Here is an 18,609-nt window from a genome sequence, read left to right on the forward strand (position 1 = left end):
TTGACAACCTCTCCCTAAGAACGAGACATATATCTACATCATGAGTGGGTTTTCTTCCATGCACTCTGCCAAGTTTCACCACCATGTCTCTACAGCAGCCCACAATGAATAATCCAAACACAGCATTAACAACACATGGCCTTTTGACTTTTTATGTTACCTGGATGCCAACGTACAATCTCCTACTTGGAAAGGGAAGGTGAGGTGAGGGGTAGACAGTTATCCCCTAGCCACCATTATATCCTACACGCTGACCCTTTAATGACAGCAGAGGATGCACTCAGGCTGGCACGTATCCCTGAATGATTTGATGATTGTCAAAGAACTTCTTGTGATGTCACAGGACGCTTGGCTCATGAATGTTCAATGAGTTTGATGTAAACTGAAAGTCCATGACTGTAAGGACTCCTTGGTCTTCTTTAATCTTCAACATAGTCGTTCCTATAAAGCTTTGAGGTGCAGGTCGTTATTCTGCAGCAGTAATTCCTTCAACGCAAAGATGCAAACTAGACGGTAAAGCATGTCTCCGAAGAAGGTCATTTCAGAGCAGGGATCCAACTCCAGGGTAAGCAAGACACCACCAGACCGGAATATTTACACCTCCATGTTTCACTTTCAGTTTGATACACTGTCGTATAATTCTCTCTCCTGCAAACATGACATACACCTTTCTGTCATAAATCTTTTTTTCCAGTCATCCAATGTGAAATGTTGATATTTTCTTAGTCCATCCAAAGTATCTGCCCTTGTCTCCCCTCCTGAGAAGCTGTTTAGAAAAGGCTCCTCGTCCTCTGAGACGACTACAAGACAGATTTCTTTAGATAAGTACTTTTGCTGATTGGAGTCTGGCATTCTGTATTTAGCCTGTATCTGTGATGTAGTTGCTCCTCTATCTCTCAGGGAACTGATCTTGATGTATTGATCTCCTGATGCTTTGGTCACGTTTGGTCTCCTATGTTCTTGTTACATTCAGCTATAATGAAGCTAAACTCAAAATGACACATGTGATGTCTTATTTTAGTTGTGCTGATAACAGTGTGGCTTTCTACTCTATCTTCATCTGTAATCCCTAAAAAGGTCTTATGTTACACTTTTGAAAATTCCAATAAAATTGGGCCAAATCCCTTTTCTAAAGCATCTCGGCAATCCCCTTGATATTCTATGCAGCAGAGTGGAAATGAGAATAGGTTATCTGTTATAGCCCTTCCACACTTCGTCACACCAGTCTTAAAGCCAGGATTCAGCCAAGAAAAGAATCAATACATTCAATACAAGTGTAGATTAGGTGAGACCAGTGTCTCAGACTATTGAAAAAAGACTAATTAATTGGCCACTGTCTTTGTAGATATAGTATATAATTAAAAACCTCAACATTTTCAATATTTAGAATGATGGGTATAAATACCAAGTATTTCATGCAATATTTGAAAAGACTCAAAAGAATCAGTCATTTGTTGGCAATTTATCTCTCTATTTTTCTTCCTCTTTTCATGTGTATCACTATGTCATTTACAGACATAACTAGGTGACAAGTTGTGTTATAGTATATCACACACTTAATGACTGTCACGCAGAATCTATGATGCCTCGGCCACAAGGATATGGTTGTGGTCTCTTGGGCTGATAAGTGACAGTAGAGGAAAGCATCACATCAAAGCTGCTGAAGCAGAGTAGCAAAGCTTTTACTCTTGCTCTCTGTGTGTTTTACATGTCCTACTTTGTTATCACTGAATCAATGAAGCATAATTGCCTTTACATTGATGCACCTTTCGGTGAGATAAGGACAATCAGTGAACTCTTTGACTCACTCAAGTGGGACAACTGGGAAAAGAAACTAAAACGCCATTAAACTATGCAATTGCTTTTTTAGTGTAGAATATGCTGAAGTAGCCTCTGTGGCTCCTGTGCACAAATCTCCAGTGTAGTATTGTATTAGGTAAAAACAAAACGAGCTGTCGGCCACACTGATTGCTGTGGTTTAGAAAAACTGCTGTCATGAGTCAAAGTCCTGCCAACAGGTCAACAGCTACCTTCAGAAATATGTTGGCATGAAATTTTTCCTCAGATATTTAAGATCAGTAGAGGATGAATCCTAATGACTTTGCTGATCCACAATTTTTTGTTTTGACAAAATAGTGTTTTGACATTTTGCACATTCATTATAACGATACAATGTTGGTTATCCTGCGGATTTCCATCAGGTACCATTTTATCTTTCCACTGTGAAGACCACAGTGTTCTCAAAGTTAACAAAAGTTCTGCTGAGAGCATTTGGCCAAAAGCAACCAACTAAAAAACCATTCCACCAACCGTCTAACCTATAGATCAAACTATAGAACCTATAGATCAACCGATGGACCAGCCAACCAAGCGAACCAAGCAATTGTACAAATAACTGACAAACTGATGGACTGGCCAACCAAAAACAGACCTATTAATCAACTGATTGACTGGCGAGCCAGCCAGCCAGCCAACCATGTCTTTCTATTTCTGTGCATCAGGTGCAACACTCCAATGCTTCACCTTACTCTGATTGTAGATGGGAGTGAAGAGAGGAAAAGCCTGGGTGGAGTGGTGTGCAGATGCAGAAAGAGGAAGAAATTAAATAGAGCTTAAGTGGAGATGGAGAGGAAGAAGTCATCTCACCAAGAACCTGATTATGACTATCTGCACCAAGAGGGCTCTCCAATCTCTCCCCACAATTAATAGCATCTCCCACCGCTCCTATACCAACAACGAGCTACTGATTTGATAGACGGCGTTAAGATTTAGACTGACACTCTGCCTATGGGAGATTAATGATCACAAATGACTCGGCCCATCTGCACAGACTTCCGCTAAAACTGAGAAGAGCCAGGTGGTATCAGTAGGTTAGACAGAGGAGGGAATGGTTGGGGGTTGAGTTGCTTTGCTCACTGAACTTCACTTCAATCATTTTGCTTTCAACATCAGACTGTCACGCACATCAAGCCAAGTTTACACAATCAGAGAAGAAAAAGAGATTTGGAGCATATCCAATCAATCCGATCATACCCATTGCAACATTCTCCTTTGTCCTACCATTTTGGGGCCCTGAGGCACACTGAGATTTAACAAGTCTCGCATTTCCAAGCTTGACAGTGTTGCTGTTTGACACTTTTAACTTGCTTTTATCATGCTACTGATTTGATGGTGTCACCGTGGAAGAGGGACTACTTCCTCCCTAATGGCATCATCATCATCGCTGGAACTGCTACATTGTATTAATAATGTTGGAAAGTAGACCTTACATCAAGCAGCAAATGATATAAATCCATAAAGAAATGAATTGAGAGTGCGGTAATTATTTAAGTTTTGCAATTTGGAATCAGATCATTTTGATTTAGTTAGTGGAAGCTGTTCATATATCATGTCTGCCACTGCTACTAGCAAACTGTAGTACTACATAACAGTTATTACTCATAATTGATGGGCAATATAAAAAGAAAAAGGGGAGGGTGGTGACCATCCATCATCTCATAGGTGAAGAAAACTAAAAAAAAGAGTTCATGTGAGAATTGTGAGGTTGATGCTACTTCCAGGGGGAATAACTGCTGTGATAAGGGGGAGAATAATAACATTTCAAACAGGCATTTCATTCAACATCCAAATGTTAATGCAGCGATTTAATAATGTCTGATATCCCGGAGAGGCGCTCAAGCTGCTGAGTAGCTGCAGCAACAAACACATGCAGTATTTGTAAAAAGGTCACGATAACAGCTGCTCAAAGTGCGATGAGTGTCTCAGTGGAGCCTGAAGGATGATAAAAGAACAGGGGCCGCTGTGCTTCAAAGGGGCCTTCTTCAAATATCAGCTCTTTGACAATTAGTGTGGGAGATCAACTGAGCGCCTCACATTTAGCCACACAATGCCCTGACAGTGGTAATACTGAGTTCTATTAACGACGGTAATAGATGGTACAAATGTAATCCTGTCCCATTATCCTTTAAACTGAGGCGCGCACAAAAAGTCCTGCGGCTCACAACGACAATAATGACCACTTCTGGCGAGAAGAGAGTATATTATGACGTCAGAAACTCAGCTGTGGTGCAGAATGCTCGGAGCATTCAAGATTCACTGCACTGTCCTTAAGAGTTTTTGTTTATTAAGCATTTTCAGATGTGAACTGCGAACATTTTCTTGGACTTTCACATACAAAGAAAGCAGCGGGACATTGTCAGACGTGTTCACAAGAACAGCAAAACATCTGGAACATTCAGGTGAGGGGAGGCTCCTGGGTAAAACATTCAAGAGGCAATACATACCATATTAATTTTTCTGAGGGAAGCACAGTGTTTTTGTTTACAGCGCATCGACACCGGCGTCGGCCCTCATCAACAAAAGCTCTTGAATCTAGTTGACATCTTCTACTTGAATGGCAACTCTTTCATCCAGAGATATTCGCCTGGTTAAATGTAGTATGACACAAAACTATACTTACGGGTCTTTATTCCTGAATACTCCCAAGTGTGAGGGTAGTGTTAATGATATATGGAGTTATGAATTAGAAATTTTCTCATGCAACAGGGTTAACAACTTAAGATACAAAGTATTACTCCAAAAATATAGCTCACGCCTTAAACTTCCAGCTGATCACCTAAACTCTTGGTTAGTAATAAATCAATATGAAGCACATAAGTTAACAGAGTGACTGAGATCTCTGGTTAAACATCAAGTGCTTGACACTTGCGCGTGGAAAAATAAACCAACTCTCTGCCTAAAAATGGGAAATTAGTATCTTAGTACATGAACTTAGTGACTATTCAGTGCAGAAGTAACTGCAGTGGTGGCTCTTCTATTTACATACATTTAACATTTGATACGTTAACATCACACGACACATTCAGTGAAATGGAGCATTACGCCTCAATATACCCACTAGATCCCATCTTTGTGCTGTCTCAAGTGCACGTGTGGTGGCAAGCAAACACATTAACCTGATGCAGCTCAACACAGACTCTCCACTTCCTGGTTGGTTTTTTTCATGTCTGCGTGTCTCGCGCTATTTTCTCCGGTGCGCCTCTCAAACTAGGGATACCCGAAAGGCCTCAGTGCCATCTAGTGACAGGAGTATGAACAACATATTTTCCACCCAATTACATACTCCAGTTTTGCATATTGCGAGTTAGAAACGTGGCCACTTAAATTTTCAAGAAATTTTATTCAGGGGCTGGCCGGAAAAGTTCCAGGTAAAGTCGGGAGCGACTTTTTCCTTGAGAGAACCCCCCCAAAACAAAACATTGAGTGTTCTTTTTCACTGTAATCTACATTGAATCAGATGACTGAACAGATGACCAGCATGTAACATATAACTGAGGCATTACAACAGATTACGTTTATACAGCTTTTTTCTTGTTATCATAAAGTATATTTCATAAATCTCAGATAACAAGGGAGGTGCTCAGTCAGCTCATACCTTGGCCAAGGCAAACACCCTACCACATCATGTTAATGAAATTTAAAATAAAAACCTTAATCCACCGTTTATCGTTTATGGCTTCTTCCTTTGGCCATATCTCACTCCTAAACAAAATTTCATGGAAATCGGTTCAGTGGTTTTTGTGTAATAATGCGAAATAACAAACAACAAGCAGCGATGAAGGTATAACCTCCTTGGTGGAGGGAAACAGTTAGTGCAGTACTCTATGACCCAAAATTATATCACAGCATTTCAAGAAAAGATTCATACTACCAACCACACACCTTATTAAATATTCAGAAGTATTTTTGTCAGCTCACAAATCCCCCTAAACTGTATTAGAAATAGACTGATATCAACTATGAAAGTAAGAGTAGAAGTTTCCTAGAAGCCATTGGGCTTTAACTAATGCAGTTCCTCAAAGCGAGCTCTTTAGTGATTTTACAAACAGCATTCACATTAAAAATAGGTAATTAAGGTATGTAAATTGTGTCAGCTCAAGCAAGCGGAAAATGGAAATTTGGTTTCATAAAACCTTGATATGATGAAAGACCTGTTCACATATTCCTCAGAAAGCAGACGATGAAGAAACTTCTTTTACTTTTTCTCTTTGTGCCTCAGAGCAGGCAGAACAATGGTGTTTGCGCACAACTTTGACTTTTGTGGATAACTCAGAGCTTCTTTAAACAGCATTACCATACTGTGCCACTTTGTCTCGCTGCAGCACACGGCCTTGAGGGACCGAGAAGAGAGTAAACTCTGCTGTTTGATGGTCCAGCAATATAAGGGCTCAGTGCCTGGGCAAGAGGCAATTTTAATATTTCAAGAAAGCTATCGTGGTTCAGTTAATTAAGAGTCTCCTCATTGCTTGAAGATGCAGAACACACAGCCCCCACCTTCAGTCTAAACTCTCCTTCTCCAACCTCTGGGACTTTTTTTTCTACGGAGCAGATGAGGGGAGAACACCCACTGCCGAATGAACAGGGACGAGAAGATGACAGACACGAGGAAGGCTCAACTCAGAGACTCTGTGTTTGATGCCACAGCGTCTCCCTCCAAGCCAAGGTTACCTGCTTTGTTACTGACATCATATTTGATATCCCTTACGGCAGAATCAATAATAGTGTGTATCATCATAAATCAGCGACCGGTACCGATGCTTGGCCGTCCGTCATTTCAGATGCAGATTAGGAGGAGGAGATTGACTTGAGAGGATGTGATGTATTGTAGATGTGTTGGGGCCAACAGAGAATGGAGCCTATAGGTGATGCTTGATCTGGAGCCCTAGGGGGGGCTGCGGAGAGGGTGACACTCGGGGCTGGCACATCAGCATTCAGATGTTTTCCTTGACGTAATCAGAAATTTAATCAGAAACATATCTCTGCCCTGCAGCAACAATGATAAAAGAGGGATCAGAATAATGGTTTCTATATAAACTGACAAAAAAGATTTAGAAAAAGAGACTATATTAGGAGTGAGACACGAGTCTATGTGTTGTAGTCTATGTGCTACTTTGTTAGTGTCAATTATAGTGTGAGTCTCACATTCACTGTTTTACACCAGCAAGCTCTCACTTATTCATAAATCCTGATGCCATTCTGGTGTTGAATCTCACAGATACTAAATTCCAATATAAATATCCATGACAGTTATACGTTAAAAACAAAGTCAGAGGGAATTTATTTGGGCGCTATGGATCCCAAAAGCATTCAAAATATAAATCGAGTGCTTTAAAGCTGCACTATAACTTTATGCATCTGCTGTATGATTAACGGACAAGCCAGAGAATTAACAGAATTCATAAATAATATTACTTAAATAATGTTAACATGCACAGCTGCTAATTACAATGATTCATTAGCCATTATGAAGACAGGAACAGGGCCAACACACGGAATGTGTCAGACATGATTGGTGCTGGTCCAGAATGTTTCCCCCATGGGATTTTATTATGTAAACACCATATATACATGTGGCCCACAGGACAACAGGAGATCCATATATAGCTTAGAAAATGCACATGGATGATATGATAGTAGAACAGACATATAAAGTAGGCTGTGATTCCATGTGAGGGAATAGTACAATATGACATGCTTTTTACATATAAATATTTCAGTCCAGGCCACGGTTTTTACTGTCTGGATTCACAATAGAAGGACATATAGGTTGTTTCATTGGTTGTGCAAGCAGGAGGGACTTGCTTTTTTCTCTCTGTCTCCACTCTTATACACCTTTGTTCTGATGATGTGTGCCAGGGGGCAAACACAATCCAAATGTCCTCGGAGATAGTGCAAGTCCATTAAAGAGTGTCACAAAGTACATCACATCCATCTTTCAGCGCCTGCAGGGACTCAGTGAAACTGACACCGCCTGACGCTGCGGTTTTACCACAAAGACAAAAGGAAATTAAAAGAGATTAGAAACTTTTCTGGTGTAATGAGGATTTTACAACATAATCAACATATTGTATTCCCTGTACGGTGTCATTTGATGGTACAGCTGAATAAAAAGGCAACTGCTGCACAGTAAATCCATAGGGTTAGGGTTTCTTTATTAATACGAGTTTTTCTCACGGGCACCTCTAGATTGCGAGACATTTTTGCAGATTTTCCCGGGGAATAATTCATGGGTTGTGATATCCATGATTGTGAATAATTTGGTGTTGATTTAAATATGGTTTCACACAGGGACTGTTGGCAGAGGTATGCACTCAGCCAATCCAGTATTGAGCCAAATTAATTTCTTTCATATATGGCAGTGTTATTTATCTTCTCATCTAACTCTGTCTCCCATCTCCCTCCTCTAAAGACCATGACATGGACTGATAATAATCTCTTTTGTCAACAGGTCCCAGGTTGTTTATGTTCAGTATACGCCCGGCAGAACACTAAGGTATGGCATCAAGATATTGGTAGTCTGTGAAGCCGACCAGTGGAGGCCCAGAGAAGAACCTTTCAAGGTTGTGCTTGATGTGACAGATGGATCGAGGGGGCATAATGTCACATGGGACAAATTCTTCATCTCTTATGAACTCAGCCAGCAGCTACAAAGAGGGGGATGACCAGCACCAGGGTTGGCTTAAGGCAAGGGCGAGAGAGGCCTTCTCATCAAAGAGGGGTGGATTGTTGCTTATCAAAGTTTGCCTTTACCACCACCACCACCACCACAGTATTTCACCTCCCAAAGAGGAACAAGAATCTGATCCTCCTGAGCACAAACAACAACAATGGCTGATAGAGTGATTGTGAAGACAAGGATCAAGCATCACCCTGGACCAAAAGAGGAGGCATGGACAATCTTGACAAGATGATTGGAACTTACAGCTGCAGGAGGATTCCTGGTCATCTTCCATAACACCATTGACACGCCCTCATACAATGCGTTTGTGTTATTGAACAACATCAATACCTGGATGCCTGATAAGCAGATAAAGAGGAGGGAGTCGCTGCAGGAGCAGCTGGGATCACACTCAGAGAAAGGAGTGCCTCTCCTGCTCAGCAGCCTCTGCAGTGCTTCTGAACGCTGCTCAGGGAACTGAATCTCCTAATTCAACTGAGGCTGCAGCTGCAGCAGGCAGGAGGAGGAGATGCTGATTCTAACTAGATACGGCACTGGACACGTGAGAAATACATCTGCGCACACACCAAGCACACAAGCAAGGACTGTGCCACATCTGGTGATTAGAGTTGATTGATTTCTGTTCTTCACAATTCTGCTTTGTATCGATTATCTTACGTTATTCCTACTTATTGAAGTTGTGTCTATACCTTGGACAGTGGTTCAAAGTATTGCTATTATCAATAATAATAATACTCATGTTAATAAAAACACTCATTAGCGGTTTGTCGTCATAAAATGATCAATTTCCACTTATTAAATGCATTTGTTTGTGATGAACAACAACTGTTTTTCTATGATTAAGATTATATCAAGCTGCTTTATTTTAGGGCTTCTGTGAAGTCCTGTCACTTTTTGATTGTTTTTTTACCAAGGAATAATAATCTACTGTATATTCACTTCTACCAGTGCTGCACTCTGTGTATTGTAATTTACTGTTGTGACATTGAAGAAACCTGTTCATCCATTCGTCAAGATAAAACATTTCGCATACTTTTGAATCAAGCACAACATCAAATCCCAAACTCTGCATATCTCATGTGTAATGTCAGCAGCAGTATATTTCTATGTGAATGCTGAGTTGTCTTGAAGTGTAGGTAGGGTACCTTTGTCACTGGAGTTGAACTCAGGGGGGGATTTCTAATAGCAGAGCTGGAACCAACACAGTCCCCGCTGCTGTTTCTCGACACCGTAGAAAGCTTCCTTTAAAAAAAACAAAAACATTAACTTCATTGCAATTAGAAAAAGTAAGTTTCCCGGATTGGTTCTTTAACAGGGCCCAGAGCTATCAACCTAACTCACAGTGTAATTGAAAACAGTTAGTCTCCCCCTGTGGGAGCTGTGTACATTTAAAAGCCAGACTCAATAATCTATGAGCAGTGAACATTGTGTATGTGCGAAATTCATCACAAAACCAACAAATACAAAATAATAAGAAAGAATCAACATATCAATCAAATTAATTAAGTCATACACAATTATTAGTCTGACTATCCAAACTGTGATTTATAGGCTTAACTTTTCTTTTGATTTAAAATCAATTTTTTTCACCACTTGATTGTCTATTATCATGCATCACACTCTCCATGGGAGTGACTGAGATTATATATATGTTAATGATCAGTCAGCAAGACTCTTCATGTGCATGTCTCCTACACACACATTTCTCTGGGCTCCACCAGCTCATTTCTCTCTTCCAATCACAGCCTGACACACTAACCTTGAGCCAATCACCTGTAAACTGTCACAACCACTCAGATATATGGTTATTGCCGATGTGAAAATGATGCAGGCCGAAACAATACACACACACAGATGTATTGCTGCAACTGGCATTTCAGTTCACCCCATTCTTGCTTAGCAAAGGCCCTGGGGAGCTGCTCACAGCGATGCACACATCCACACGATTACACCTGGGAGCTGCAAAGTCCACATACAGTTTATTAGTGTGCTGCAGGACCCCTGGCACAGCAGCGATGCTCAGTTATAATTACAATCAACATTACTCAGCTGCAGACCAATCCTAGGAGTAAGAGTGAGGCTGGTAAACACCGACAGGTTATTGTTGGGTGTCTGGTATCTGTATTGAAACAGCAAACACTGATTTTCATGTGGCACGTTACAGTGTCTCAGAACTTCATTTATTGGACATCTTTTGTCATTTTTTGCTAAACATACATTTCATGAGAAGTCAAGTAGAGGAGCAATGTAGCATGCATCACATTTCAATTGCAGGCATAATCACAGTTAATGTGTTAAGAAAAAACTATTTACAGCAAAGAATGATAAGTATAATAGTGATAATAATAATAATAATAATAATAATAATAATAATAATAATAATAACATGATTTTTCCAATTTATAAAATTGCAAATATGTGGATATTGGCATTGCCACATTATACAGCAAGTAAATTGTCTCTTGTCTCAAACACACATTCCAACCAGTGACAGGTTTTAAGATTAAGAGCTCACGTCTGAGCTTTAACACTGCAATGAACACTGACTTGATATCTATAAGATCTGCAGAAAATCTCCATCTTCATAACATAAATTACACACACAATAAAAAGCAGTTTGCAACTTGTACGTGTGTGGTATACACAGATGGCTCCTTACGCGACAAGCACAATGATTTTCAGAGAACAATGGTACATATTTCTTTCTCTATGGAACAAGTCATTGTTACAGACATTTCTTGTTTTACATTCAGTGATTTGAAGTCCACAAACCATTCACAGATAGAGCCAACGTGTCATCGAGTAAGACACAGTCAAGTTTTTCCCACTCGTTCAGTTCTGTTCCTTTTTAAAAAGCGAATCGCGGCTTTCCCCTGTGGTGCATTTCCTTCACAGGATGAGGTATTTGACAGAAAAGATGTTTTTTTTTAATTCTTCACCCCTCCCTCAGTCTGATGAGACGAATGACGCTGCAGTTTAGCAGTGCAAGATCTTTATGAACGCCTTTCTGAACTCGACGTTGAAGGTGGTGTATATGATGGGGTTCACAGCGCTGTTCACGTAGCCCAGCCAAGTGAAAGCGTTGTACATCTCGGCGGGAACTTTGCATTTCGTGCAGTGGGTGTTCAAGATGTGTGTGATGAAGAACGGCAGCCAGCATATGATGAAGACACCTGAGGAGAGACGGGAAAAGACAGAGAGAGAGTGAGGGGGGAAAGTGACAAAGAAGGAAGCTCTGACCTTAAATACACAAATACCGAAGAGTTGGACTCTAAAACACAGGAATCAGAATGATTTCCTTTCGTTGCATCACTGTCTGACTTGTTTTCAAGCTCTGTTTTAGGTCATTACAAAAAAAAAATTATGGAAATAAAAATATGGAGGCAGCCGAGCTTGTTTAGAAGATAATATGCTTTCTAAACTGCAAACTGCAGAATAACATTGTGGTTAATAACAAATATTTGGAACTTGGATTCTGAACAATCCCCCCGCTGGTTTGATGTTGTGAGCACTGCATGTTATTTAGCATTTACCAAGTTTTTATTTCACTCAGATAAAATAGCATTTGATTGAACTTGTCTTCACTGTAACTAATCATAAATCATTTATGGCAGATGAGAAATAAAAAAAAAGGGACTTACCAAGAACAATGGCTAACATTTGAGTGGCCTTCTTCTCCTTCTGCTGGGAGATCTTCCTCTTGTTCATGTTCATAGTTTTCACAGAGGTCTGAGTTTTGCCGTTAGGTAAGGCCTGCGTCTGAAAGGCTTTGGCCACAACCGGTGCCGGATCCCCATGAGCCACCTTGGTAGGGTCTCCGTTCTTCTCTGCTTTCTGGGCCTCCTCGGGGGGTGTGGGAGGTGTGGACGTGGGGCTGTTGTTGGCCTTGCTGGGCATCAGTTGCTGGTGGCTCGTGGCCGGAATGTCTCCAAGAGCACACTGCGACTGCTGCTTCTGCCTCTGGCTGCTGCTGCCGCTGTTGTTCAGCTCGTCCAGCTCCAGATCTTCCCCCTCATTGATCACGTCTTTGATGAAAATCTGAGCAAGGACAGAGTTAGCAGAAAAAGACGTAGAAGCCGGTGAACAACTTTCATTCAGGTTATTGTAAGATGGTTGACATTTAAAATAACGCATAATAAATAGATAAATGATCAAATAGATACATTTTAATCTTTGATTTAGATTTGCTATGCTCACAAAGGCAGAAAGATGCCCTTTCAGGCTATATTTCCTCTGAGAAATGGGGGGAAATGGCAAGGTGACACTGCACTAAATCTTTTACAGGTAAAATAAATATATATTCCCAACAATTAAACAAAGGGTAAAAAAATAATAAACTCACGCACCACTTTCTTCTTGTTGACAGGAAAACTCCCATTAGTCTTAACAATCATGGTGCACAATGTCACATCCTCTGGATGAGTGCACTTAACCTGAAAGGAAAGCAGCTGTGTCAGGCAAGGAGAGGATACAATGTCAAAGCAAGACTGACAAAAGGGCTGTCGAAGCACTGCCTACCAGGTCAAATGAGGCTAGACCCAGCTCCGCCACAGAAAGGCAGTTTAGCAAGAATCTGATCTGCGGCTTCAACTGTAGCTGGAAGTCAATTGACTTGTCAGTGTGAAACATGTTTGTGGCTGAGGTTATTTTAGAAAGACAAAACAAACTCATCCAACAGTTAGCAACATGAGGGGAACACAACTTTAAATTAATCTGTTAATGTCGTATAGTTGTGTGTTGTCTTTCTTCCGTATAAAGGAAATGCCGTCTGTCTGTTGTTATTCTTTCCCCCTGACCTCCTCCTATATCATGCACACAGAGAGCACTGAGTAAAGCCATGCATGAACATGGGTAATGCACTGGATCAGAAGCATTACTTGGCTTCCTGTGCAGTGACCACTGGGTTTTAGTGTCAAAAATCGTTTTAATGTCAAAAATCAATCGATCGAAAGGTCGTTTGAGAGCCATCATAGTTAGTGTTGCGTGGTGGCTTCTGACACTGATACGTAACAGTAAATGCATGAAGATTATACCTGGTCTCCAGGCCTGAACCAGTTATACAGTAGCATATTACTATTACATGTAAGGGGAAAAACACTTGAAAAGGCTCTCAGGTATAACTGACCTTTGCCCTTTCAATCCCTTGCCTTGAACAATTTCCTTTTTTTTCCACCCTATGAAAAAAATCAATCCTCCTCTTGTCTGGGTTTTCCCAGAAGTGTGATGTTATGTAATACAGCGCCTGTTCATAAAACAATGAAGTGTGAATGGGTTGAGGAATGTATTGATTGCAGTTTGATTAGGAAGATATTTTAGCGTTTTGATGTTTTTTTTTCTCAAACTGGTTGAAAAAGACATGAGTCTAAAATGTGCTGAGAAGATAAAGAGCTCTGGTGCAATAAAGTCGATCTGTTTTGATGCTGAGGCTGTAAAGGTGTTCGCTGTAAACAGGAGACGATTTGTTGGAAGCAGCTCACCTTCAGCGATGTGGCTGCATCAGGGTCGACGGCCTGACACATTCGCTGCTTTGGTTTTGTGTTTACACGTTTCCTGCGCTTCCTCAGGACCACATAAATTTGCACATAAACCAGCAGAGTGATGATGAAGGGAACATAGAAGGACACAATGGAGGAGTACACCACAAAAGCCGGATTGGCGATTACACAGAGAGACTCATCACGAGTAGCTGTGGAGATAAGCACACGGTGAATAAACACTTCAGACTGGATATTATGTTCCATCAAACATGCTCTTTTTTAGAGTGTAGTTCTGTGTGTGCCTGTCACTCTGACTTCTGAAACTTTCTGCAGTAAAATGGGGAAATTAGTTTGAACTTGCAGCAGGGTTTTAATCTCTTGCAACTTCATTCAAAATACGTGACTACACTACTCTGAGTTGGAGGTCATTCCCATAATTTCCTCGCTACCTCTCTTTGCGGTCCCCTTTTAGCTTACCCAGACTGCTGCCACAGAGTTTCTGTCTGTTGCCAAATGTAGAGATCATATCACCCCAGTTTTAGACTCTGCTTTAGTTGCTTGTAATTTTAGATTTGATCGATTTATTTCTAAAACAAGCCAAATTTTCCCCAAAAGCTGCATCACCGACAACTTACAGACGAGACAAGTAAGACAAGTCTTATATTAAACTTAAATGTCTGAAGGTCCGGACCAAACAAGGTGGGTGTGAAAGCCCCGTCAGGTGTGCATGTTCAGCATCTCAAAGCAGCTTCAAAATGAGCATTAGTTGCAAAGAATGCACAACTGAGGGGCTTTCAAATAAATATTTCAATTGAGTCTGAACCAAAATAAAAGATGGGAAAGGGGGCTCAGACCAAAATGTAGTATATATAGTTATTTTTCTTGATAGTTTGGACTTTTAGACCAATTAGAGGAAGTTGAGTCATATTTAAACAATAGAAGAAGAGAAAGAGGCATAAGTGGCTCAGGGGATTTCACGTAGTCTTTACCACTGAAGAAAAAAAAGCTTCCAAAGATATTAAATTTGGACAACAGGACATTCATTTTGCTGGTAGTAATACTATATAGATATTAAAGTGGCAACGAAATAAACTAAATAAACGGATTGATTAATTTTTTTCAGTCGAATGGGAAGACAATTTTTCCGGAGCTGAATCGACAACAGGTCAACATTAACCCCCCCCCGTCTATAAACCAACCAATGTCAAGTGTAGGTGGATGCAGCCCACCTGCTGATGAGGACAGTTATACAGTTATAAAAGATTCTTTAGTCTGCTCACTACATTGTGACGTGAAAACCCAAAATTCAGCAGATCAAGTGTTACCTCCACACTTCAGGGTGGCTGTGGCTCAGTCCACTCATCAGGAGAAGGATTTCTAATAACTTTCAACAGCCTGAATTACAAACTGGAAGTGTGGCAATAAGTTGGCATTATGGGAAACGTAGGATCCAAAAGCAAACCCTCAGCTTTGACAAAAAGGACCACTGTGCTTTAACTGCTTAATGTTTGCTTTGGGTAGAAGGACTCTATCCATTTGGAAAGAAATCTGGAGTTGTCGTCATCTGCGTTTGCAATGATCACCAGCAACTTCTGACAAGTTTTACAGTCTCAAACATTGGCCACATCACACACGGCAGTTGCGCTACATCAAACACAGATATTGACTGATTTGGTTTCAGTGGCTCCTTCTACTGAGATCCCCACTTTCATGCTTCCAAACAGCATACACAGAACGTATGAGTCCATTGACAGTACACAAAGGCTCTCGAAGGGATGAGTGGAGCTTCAAAGTGACAGGATGTAAGCTGTCAGCAACAAGCAGGCGCCTCCAAAGAAAAAAGCTCTTAATCAGAACCTGGTTTAACTGTAATCCCACTTTAAAGCCCCTGTTCTGTGCAATAAGCAGCCTCGGGGCCTAAGGCTAAAGCTAGATACATGTCAATATGAAGTAATCGAATACTGATATGGGCGATAAAATTTCAAAAGAATGCGTTAGTTTCTTTTCACTTCTATACAAACTGCAAATGGGCACTGACATTTACATTCTGCTTGAGTGCAATACCAATGCAACTATGGGAAAGCCTTTAAAAGACTTGCCAGATAATGATTCACAATGTATATGTGTCTACGTTGTACATCCTGTACTGTGCAGTGGATGTAACCAATGAATAATACAATACAGCTGCACTATCTGCTCCACCAATTTAGTCACACACCATGGGAAAACATTCCTGCTTCAAAGACAGCAGAGCAGACGTGCACGGATATCGCCCTCTTACCTGTGTTATTCAGGCCGAACAACAGGGGACACGATATGGCGAAAGACAGTACCCACACCACGGAGATCATTACTGTGACCCGTCTCCTGGAACTGTAGCGAGTATTGTACAGCATTGGCATTGCGACCGCCGTGTAGCTGTAAGGGGTGAGGGGGGGAAATAGAGGCTTTGGTTAGCATGCATGAAATGTATGTTTATCCTGAACGTATGATTTGAGTTCATGTCTGATTCACGGGTAAATGGATCATCTTTCTTACCAATCATTCAAAATTCATCTGCAAGATTTTTGATCAAATCTAAAAAGACTGCCCACATCACAATGTTCTTAAATCACTGGCAACAAGTTAGACACGGCACTGATTTAAATGTTTAACAGCTCATTTTTTAAATCGCTTAATGGAGCTGCTCCCAAATACATAACAGACATGTTGGTCCAATACAATCCTGTGAGACCTCTGATCACTGGGGAGTGGTCTGCTACTGGTCCACAGGGCAAAATCTAAAGATGGACAAGCAGCTTTTAGTCACTAAGCAGCACAGTGCTGGATTTTCCTTGTTCACAAGCGCCTTTAACTAAGCTATTTCATAAGGTCTAACCATTATTGTATTTCATTCCATTTTTATTGAATTGTTCTACACCTTTCCATTTATTTTATTTGAATAAATTTCCCCTCTCACCTTATTTCCTAATTTTCTGATACCGATTGATCCTTTATTTCAGATTTTAAATTGTTTTCTATTCATTTTGTATTAAAGTGTTGTGTTTTAACGTCTCTGTACAGCGCCTTGAATCTACCTCTGTGTGTGAAAGGCGCTTTATAAATAAAATTGCCTTGCCTTTCTGTTTCTTAATCAGTGCTTAAAGTTGGACCAAGGAACCTGCAGGTTGGTTAAACAAGAAACGCTGCCTGTCGTCTTGGATCAGCTCTCGTTAGATAGGCCCGGCCCTTTGGAAACAGCCATGTGCTCTATGCTGCCGTCTAAGTGAGGATGAGGTCGTGTGAGGAAGGCTGTGTCTTTATCGTCCAGTGTCTCACAGGAAAGACCTTATCATTTAACCTTGCTACATCGGTTGATTCTATTAGTGAGCTTGCTGTAATCACCAGGAAATGCACAGCTTTTTTTTTACAATGTCCCATACATCGATTTTTTGTGTAATTTGTTTTTGAACTTCAGCCAAGTGAGCGAGGCTTTTATTATGACTGGCTTCTCTATGAAAAGCCAGAAGAGAAGTAAGGATTAAATCTAAGGTAATTGTATTATTCCCTGTACGTTTCTGTGGCTTGTACAACACTGTGTACCTTTAAGTCATGGGTGAAACAAATTGGCCCACAGTGCTTTTGCAGGCTGAGAAGGTTCAATCAGCTTCATTGTTAGCAAAGGAAAATGTTTTTTTCCACCTGCACCTGTATTCCAATTTTGGGGCTGGAAGCTGAGCCCTCTGCACCACAAGTGGCACATGAGAGGTTGTTAACTTACATAAAATAAATTTTGATAGCCATTTGGTTTGAAATTGATCCTTCAGTCCCGCCTGCAAAGAGGACAATTTAACGCTCAGGTAATTTTCTTATAGCGTTTGCTGCACACACTCACCTGTAAAATTATGCGGTCCCCTATATGTTCAGCTTGGCCTCCTTCACTTTTACATTACTCTTTCATCACATTTGCAGCTCCCTTGGCTTTAAGGGGCTTTTTTCTCCAATCTTTACTTGTCAGACCATAACTTTACTGTTTGGTCCATTCCCACCACTCGTTGTTTTCAGTTGGAGACCAAAAACAGAGCTAAAAGGAGAATAATGGGTTTTTGTTCCCCAGGTGAACATGACTCTTAATCCCCAACTGCTGCGTGTGTTAATAATCGACTGTTTGCTAAAAAGCTCAGCATATCGATTTAAAGGATTATGATACGTCAATTGTGTGTTCACAGCTTGTTCACTGGTCCTGGATCAAGTACATGGGATTAAAGGAAATACATCTGATCTGTATTGAGTCGCCAAGGCTTTCACTTTCACATGGGTTAAGTCTCGAAGATAATACATCTGCAGTTTGAAATGAATGGGATGTGTAATTCTGAATGCCACATTACATATTGGTACCTTGAAGGTAAAAGTTACATTCCACATTTATTGGAGGTTTGATTCTCAATTAAATATGTAAATGTGTCTATAATTTAGTAATATCATAATAATACATTTCCTATTTTATCATTACATTTGACAGATGTCGATGCTTTTCTGCACCAGACCCTATAGGTTATCCTGCACATATTTTCTGTTTATACATAATATTATCACATTTTATCTCATAATTAGGAAAGAGCAAAGGATTAATGT

General features: G+C 40.5%; 1 protein-coding gene across 1 annotated transcript in view; it reads right to left on the bottom strand.

The window, feature by feature from the left end:
* Positions 1-10,658: 10,658 nt before the first annotated feature.
* Positions 10,659-18,609, bottom strand: part of drd2a (dopamine receptor D2a) — a 37,296-nt gene continuing 29,345 nt past the window's right edge. Inside the window, exons 4-8 of the mRNA XM_035155578.2 lie at positions 16,277-16,413; positions 13,996-14,204; positions 12,865-12,951; positions 12,160-12,556; positions 10,659-11,691 (exon numbers count right to left, since the gene is read on the bottom strand). Of these exons, the coding sequence (XP_035011469.1) occupies positions 11,495-11,691; positions 12,160-12,556; positions 12,865-12,951; positions 13,996-14,204; positions 16,277-16,413 (1,027 nt within the window). The 3' untranslated portion in view covers positions 10,659-11,494. The remainder of the gene's footprint in view (positions 11,692-12,159; positions 12,557-12,864; positions 12,952-13,995; positions 14,205-16,276; positions 16,414-18,609) is intronic.

Source organism: Hippoglossus stenolepis, chromosome 4, assembly GCF_022539355.2.
Source record: "Hippoglossus stenolepis isolate QCI-W04-F060 chromosome 4, HSTE1.2, whole genome shotgun sequence".
Taxonomy (NCBI): Eukaryota; Metazoa; Chordata; class Actinopteri; order Pleuronectiformes; family Pleuronectidae; genus Hippoglossus; species Hippoglossus stenolepis.